Source organism: Astyanax mexicanus, chromosome 1, assembly GCF_023375975.1.
Source record: "Astyanax mexicanus isolate ESR-SI-001 chromosome 1, AstMex3_surface, whole genome shotgun sequence".
NCBI lineage: Eukaryota > Metazoa > Chordata > Actinopteri > Characiformes > Acestrorhamphidae > Astyanax > Astyanax mexicanus.
Window position 1 is genome coordinate 109549494 of NC_064408.1, and position 8018 is coordinate 109557511.

General features: G+C 38.8%; 1 protein-coding gene across 1 annotated transcript in view; it reads left to right on the forward strand.

The window, feature by feature from the left end:
- Positions 1-2478, forward strand: part of ptpn3 (protein tyrosine phosphatase non-receptor type 3) — a 44788-nt gene extending 42310 nt beyond the window's left edge. The window contains exons 25-26 of the mRNA XM_007236514.4: positions 623-758; positions 1563-2478. Coding sequence (XP_007236576.1) covers positions 623-758; positions 1563-1643 — 217 coding nt within the window. The 3' untranslated portion in view covers positions 1644-2478. The remainder of the gene's footprint in view (positions 1-622; positions 759-1562) is intronic.
- Positions 2479-8018: the final 5540 nt, after the last annotated feature.

Consider the following 8018-nt stretch of genomic DNA (forward strand, 5'->3'; position numbering starts at 1 on the left):
GGGGGCGAATCTAAGGGAGTTTTAAGTGCCTGTGCTTCAGTACAAATAACAATATTTGATGCCAAGTTTCGATAATAAATCACAAGATCATCATTTTGAGCTTTAGGCATGATTAAGCTGGTCAAGTTAAACAACCAGTATAATCAACCTTGACCAAGCTGGTTAACCACTATGACCAGTATCACTGGTAAACTATCATGACTAGCAAGAACCAATTAGTCATCCAGCATGATCAAAAATATTAAACTGATTGACCAGCATGATCATCTAGCTAAAAATCCGTAGCAGCATATCAAAAGCTGGTCAAAAGCTGGTTATTCATTTCGTTTCCAAGTGCATGGAATGTTTATACCTGGATCATCAGGTTTTCAACCACCCTGACCATCAATCACCAGCTTAGACCATCTGAAACCAGCTTTCAGCAGCTATTAGTAAATTCATAAGCTGCATTTTTCAGGCAGATATACTTATTATCTAGAGATATATAGCCAAATTGAGTACAGTTTCAATACCAGTGAACTACTTAACAAGTAAGGGGTGTTCTAAGACTTATGACTCGTAGTGTGTACAGTGAGTTGCACACCTTATGTAACTGTGAATGGACGTTTTTTTTTTTTTGCAGTGCTGGGATTGGGCGAACTGGTGTGCTTATCACAATGGAGACAGCCCTGATCCTGATGGAGAACACAAAGCCTGTGTATCCCCTTGAGATCTTAACATCCCTGAGGGAGCAGAGAGCCATGATGGTCCAAACATCGGTACACACACACACACCTGTGCACACATACATACATATATGTACAGTTGTGTTTAAAATTATTAAACCCCGACTACAGTAAATTGTTTTAGTAAGTTTAACATTTATCTTTTATCTTGTTCACAAATTACATTAATGAAGGATTTGTATAATAGACAAATGCAAACTTAAATTACATTTTTTTCCAATATACCAATAAATGTGCTCTTTGTAATTTCCTCACTGACAAAAGTATTCAACCCTTTACACAGATACAACATTAGTGCCCAATACAACTTTTTTGGCAGGAATAATGTCTTTCAGACATGAAACATAGCTTAACAAGTTTCTTGCAGCAACTGCCTTCAAGTCCCACCAGAGATTTTCTATAGGAGTCATATCAGGCGATTGTGATGGCCATCCCAGAATCTTTCAGCCCTTCTGCTGCAACCAGGCTTCAGCTTTGTCACTGACTGCATGACATTTCCACCCAAGATCTCCTGGTAGTTAACTTAATCCATGGTACCTTCCACATGGTGGAGGTTCCCTGTAACTGAAGAAGCGAGACCACCCCAGAGCATGACTGGCCCACCGCCATGCTTGACAGTAGCTTGCTAAAACAATTTACTGGAAAGAGAGTTGAAGTAATTTTGAACACAAAATTAAATACTTAGATATTAAGATTAGACATCCATTACTCTTCTTTCTCAAAACACTAAGTTGTTGTGTAAGATTTACACACTGATGCTGTGTACAGTACTGCAGGGCATTTCTCATTGTTGCTTTTCTTGTGTGTGGGTGTGTTTGTGTGCGTCTCATTTTTCAGTGCCAATTCAGCTTTGTGTGTGAGGCCATCCTGCGTGTGTACCGAGAGAGATTCAAACCAAGCCAGACACCCAGCAGCTGACAACAGGAGGAGCGGCAGGATGGATAGGAATACAGAAATGGAGAGAGACAAACAAAAGTGGTGGTAGGGATGATGGATAGACTGAGGGAGAAAAAGAGAGAAAGAATGAGAGATGTAGACACTTGCCTCTGCACTGATTTAAAAGAAGTAGACGGAAGGGTACAGGTAGAAAAAAAGGAAACATAGAACTGAGTATATTACTTAAAGACAGAGTGGAGAACGGTTCCTAGAATGGAAATACGCTCTCTCCTTCTTTTAACCATAGTGCCCTAGCTTTGAATTCCAGGTCCCAGTATCACCTGGATCTGTCGCGTAACAGAGCTAGCATCATTTCTCACTTTTTTCGGAGAGGAAGGATTGTTCAAATATATGTCAGGTCGCTTTCCTAGGGTGCCTCAACACAAATGACAAGCAATTACTCCTAAACCTATCACAGAACATAGCAACTTTCCCCTCACTGTGTCAAACACCTGAACTAACTTGAGCTTCTAGTCAGAGAAGAATATGCGGCGGTACTAAACCGAGGGCTCAGTCACAGTCAAGCACATTTGGATTCAGCCACAAAACCCTGCTGCTCAGAATCACTTATAAGACACAAAATCCCACGACTGCAGCTGATCCAGATGGCTTTGAGGACGTCACAATCATGGGAATCAAGACTGGCTACACCTTAAGTTCTGCATGGACCAATTGAGGGGACGTTAAGCACTTTGTCACTTTTAAAAAAATACAGCTTACACACACAGACAGACAGACAGTAGACCTATGCAACACTGGGATACTACAGACCACAAAAATCGACCATCACCTGTGCTAATAAAGTAATGGAATTGTTGATGCATGTTGTGTTGCCTCATTTGTGAAAGATCCCATGTGTAGTCTGTATTTCTACACATATTTCTATGTATCTTGTAAATGCCCACCAAGGTCATTGATTGGAACGGGAGTGATTAAACACAGCCCCATTTGGGTTTCTATATTGCACATGAGAGATTGCATAAGTTTTCATGTTTGATAATATAAATTACTACAAATTCTATTTGTTATTGTAATAGAAATTATTTTTAAAAAGTAAGTAAATCTGCAACTTTAAAAATATAATGAATAACAGTCATAAAATTGACACTTTCCTAAGCTTAATACTTAAAATTAGTATTGTTCTGAATATGAATCAAATTTCATTTGTTAGTTGTCTAGTTTTTACATGTATTTTTACTCATGCAGAATTTGGGTTGATTCCTGTTACTGATCTAAAAATTATAAAGTGGAGCAGCGAGTCAACAGGCAGCTTCTCCAAGTGTCCTGTAGGGGTCTTTAAAGCCCTCAACTTTTTAAGAATGTGAATAACCTCTTTTACTGCAGTGAAAAAGGATTTTGTAGCACCTAAACCTGTAGCCTGTATATGGGACAAGGCATTTTAAGAGGTTTTAGGGCAGGTTTAAAGACACTTTGTGCCAAGTGTGGTTAGAATCAAACTAGTCATGTTAAGTCCTTTTACATGCCAAGATGCATGACAACTGTGATTAAAAATCAGGGTTATTCCACCAAATATTGATTTCTAATTTATGAACATGAATTTCTTTGCATTATTTGAGGTCTGAAAGATCTGCATCTTTTTTAGGGCCCGAGCACCGAAGGCGCAGGCAAAGCCTGCACCGGAGGTGCAAAGCCCTATTGTTTTTGGTCCGTTTATTATTAGGGCCCGAGCACCGAAGGCGCAGGCGAAGCCTGCACCGGAGGTGCAAAGCCCTATTGTTTTTGGTCCGTTTATTAGGGCCCGAGCACCGAAGGCGCAGGCGAAGCCTGCACCGGAGGTGCAAAGCCCTATTGTTTTTGGTCCGTTTATTATTATTATTATTATTATTTTTATTTTTAAACTTCGCGCCCATTTTTGAGGCCTTTCTGATACTCGAAAACTCTTGCATTTTGGCACAGACATCAAAGCCGGTGAAAAATTTGAAATTTCACATTTCCTGGGCTTGGGCGTTGATCAGGAGCTCTATAGCGCCCCCAAACGTTGCTAGTGGCCGGGATAAAGTTTGTCCAATGTGCACCAACTTTGGTACACTCATTGACCTCATTATACCGATCAAGAATCACTTGGATTTATTTGACTCGGCCTAACAGGAAGTCGGCCATTTTGGCAGGAAGTCGCAAAATAAAAAGTTTCCTGTGGTGTTTTGGGTGGGTTACGATGTTCGAAAACTCATAAAATTTCACAGGCATATTGGGCATAGGCTGTACTTTGATGTAAAATTGGAATTTTTCATATTCATAATTTATCAGCTCTCTAGCGCCACCTATTTTATATGACATTTATAGAAAGCTCTTAGCCTCTTCTAAATAAGCAGACCCAATAATGCCTTTAAATGATTTCGAGAAATGTAATCGTTTTTCTAATGTGGAGCTAAATGACTCTACAGCGCCCCCTATTTGGTTTAGGCTAATAAATTAGCGGTAGCTGTCACAAATTTTCCCCAATGTTCAAGATTTTTGGTAGAAAAATAGATATTACGATGCCACACATAATACCCATTGGCATGTATTAGCTCCGCCCAACAGGAAGTCGGCCATTTTGAAAAATGTTAAATTTTTACACATTTTTCACGAACTCATTCGAACTCCTCCTAGAGTCTTTGTCAGATTACAACTAAATTGTCTGTGGATAGTCTCCAGACATACGTGGTGCTAAATTGCGAAGGAATAGTCGATAGCTGAAACGATGACGTAATGGCGGGCAATTGATTTAATGGAGACACAACACTAAACCAAATAGAAACATTAGCATGGTCAGAATACAGCTGCTTGGAAATTCATGAAACTTGGCAAAAACATAAAAGACATCATTACACACATTTTCAGTGTCGATAGGATTGACTCCGCCCAAAAGGAAGTCGGCCATTTTGAAAAACGTGCATTTTACACACATTTTTTGCATACTTTGTCGAACTCCTCCTAGGGAATTTGGTGAATACTCTTGATATTTGTCAGCAATAAACTACTACCATCCGTGATGATAAATTGCGAAGGAATAGTCGATATCTTAAACGAGGAAGAAATGGCGGACAGTTGAATTGCTGGAGATACCCCATTAAAATAGGAAGTAAATACATTCTGGTGTTGGTAGGTGTTTGAGGAGGTTAAACAGGTTGAACACTCACGAAACTTTACAGGCCTGCTTGATTTAAGCGGTCCTTTGATTAAAAATTGAAATTTCATATATACATATTTCATTGGCTCTATAGCGCCACCTAGGTTTCAATGCATATTTGACATTACAGAAATGCTCAAAAACTCTTGAAAATTGTCAGATTCCATAAGATCTAAAAACACTTTACAAATATTATGATAATTTTTTCATGTGTAGCTAGCGGACTCTATAGCGCCCCCTAATTTATTCGTTTAATAAATTAGCTGTGGATGTGTCACAATTTGTCTAATCTTCTCAAATTTTGGTAGGAGCGTAGATACTATGACTCTGCACATATTTGCAATTGGTTTGTATTAGCTCCGCCCAACAGGAAGTCGGCCATATTGGATCATGTAATATTTTTACACTTTTTTTCACAAACTCATTTAAACTGCTCCTAAAGTCTTTGTCAGATTACCTCTAAATTAGCTGAGAATGAACATCAGACACAGTTGATGAAAATTGCCAAAGGAATAGTTGATCGCTAAAACGGTGACGTAATGGCGAGCAATTGATTGAATAGAGACGCAACACTAAACCAAAGTGAAACCATGACACAGTCAGAACACAGATGATTAAAAATTCATGAAACTTGGCAAAAACACAAGAGACATCATTAGACACGTTTTCAGTATTGGTAGGACTGACTCCGCCCAACAGGAAGTCGGCCATTTTGAAATATCTGAATTTTGCATACATTTTTTGCGTATGTTGTCAAACTACTCCTAGAAATTTTGTTGAATTCTCTTGGTATTTGGTAAATATAAACATTGAACATATCTGATGATAAATTGTGAAGAAATAGTCGATATCTTAAACGAGGAGGGAATGGCGGACGGTTGAATGTTTGAGATGCCACATCAAAACTGGAGGTTGACACATAGGTAATGCTAGGAGTTTTGAGGACGTTATAAGAGAGAAAAGCTCACAAACTTTGACCGGCCTGCTTATCTGAGGCTGTTGTTTGATCTAGAATTAGAATTTCAAATACATGTATTTTAACAGCTCTATAGCGCCACTTGTATTTTAAATGGGTATTTCACATTTTTGGCAGGATAGAAAACTCTTGAAAATTACCACACTTAATAAGACCTCAAAATTACTTTCACCGGTTTCTCGGTTTGGACCGGTACGATTTGCGCTGTTGTGCGAGGGCCCTACGTCCCCCTGTGACAGGGGGACAACTCGTTATTATTATTATTATTATTATTATTCTGCCTCTTTGCGTCCATTTTTGAGGCATTTCCGATACTCGAAAACTCACGCATTTTGGTACAGGCCTCAAGCTCGGCGAAAATTTTAAAATTCCATAGAGGCTGGACTTAGGCGAGGTTCAGGAGCTCTATAGCGCCCCCAAACGTAGGCAGTGGCTGGGATGAAGTTTGTCCAACGTGCACCAACTTTGGTACACTCATTGACCTCCTCATAAAGAACAAGGATCAATTTGATTTATTTGACTCCGCCCAACAGGAAGTCGGCCATTTTGACAGGAAGTTGCAAAATAAAAAGTTTCCCGCTGGGTTTCGGAGGGGTTAAGATGTTTGAAAACTCCTAAAATTTTACAGAGCTATTTAGCTTAGGCCAAACTTTGACCTTCAGTTGGAATTTCGTAAATTCGTGTTTCATCAGCTCTCTAGCGCCACCTATTTTATATCACATTTATAAAAAGCTCTCAGCCTCTTGATAATTGGCAGATTCAATAAGTCTTTGAAATGATTTAGAAATATTTTGTCGTTTTTCTCATGTGTAGCTAGATGACTCTACAGCGCCCCCTATTTTATTTAGGCCATTAAATTAGCTGTAGCTGTCTCAAAATTTCTCCAATATTCTCGATTTTTGGCAACAACATAGAGAGTATCATCCCGCACATATTACCCATTGGCTGGTATTAGCTCCGCCCAACAGGAAGTCGGCCATTTTGAAATTTGTGGAATTTTTACACATTTTTCACGAACTCATTCAAACTCCTCCTAGAGTCTTTGTCAGATTATCTCTAAATTGGGCGTGGGTAGGCTCCAGACATACGTGGTGATAAATTGCGAAGGAATAGTCGATAGCTGAAACGATGACGTAATGGCAGGCAATTAATTTAATGGAGAAGCAACACTAAACAAAAGTGAAACCATGACACGGTCATAACACAGATGATTGAAAATTCATGAAACTTGGCAAAAACACAAGAGACATCATAAGACACGTTTTTAGTATTGGTAAGACTGACTCCGCCCAACAGGAAGTCGGCCATTTTGAAAAAAGTGTGTTTTACACACATTTTTTGCATACTTTGTCGAACTCCTCCTAGGGAATTTGTTGAATACTCTTGATATTTGTCAGTAATAAACTACTAATACACCTGATGATAAATTGCGAAGGAATAGTCGATATCTTAAACGAGGACGAAATGGCGGACAGTTGAATTGCTTGAGATGCCCCGTTAAAACAGGAAGTGAATACATTCTGGTGTTAGTAGGTGTTTGAGGAGGTTAAAAAGGTTAAAAACTCTCAAAAATTTACAGGCCTGCTTGATTTAAGCAGTACTTTGATCTGAAATTAAAATTTCATATATACGTATTTCATTGGCTCTATAGCGCCACCTAGGTTTCAATGCATATTTGACATTACGGGAATGCTCAAAACCTCTTGAAAATTGACAGATTGCATAAGACCTAAAAACACTTTACAAATATTTTGACAATTTTTTCATGTATAGCTAGCGGACTCTACAGCGCCCCCTAATTGGTTCGTTTAATAAATTAGCTGTGGATGTGTCAAAATTTGTCTAATCTTCTCAAATTTTGGTAGGATCGTAGATAGTATGACCCTGCACATATTTGCAATTGGCTTGTATTAGCTCCGCCCCACAGGAAGTCGGCCATATTGGAATTTGTAATATTTTTACACATTTTTCACAAACTCGTTTAAACTGCTCCTAAAGTCTTTGTCAGATTACCTCTTATTTCGCTGTAAATGAACAACAGACATATTTGATGATAACTGCCAAAGGATTAGTTGATCGGTAAAACAGTGACCCAATGGCGAGCAATTGATTCACTAGAGACGCAACACTAAACCAATGTGAAACCATGACACGGTCAGAAAACAGATTATTGAAAATTCATGAAACTTGGCAAAAACACAAAAGACATCATTACACACATTTTCAGCATTGGTAGGACTGACTCCGC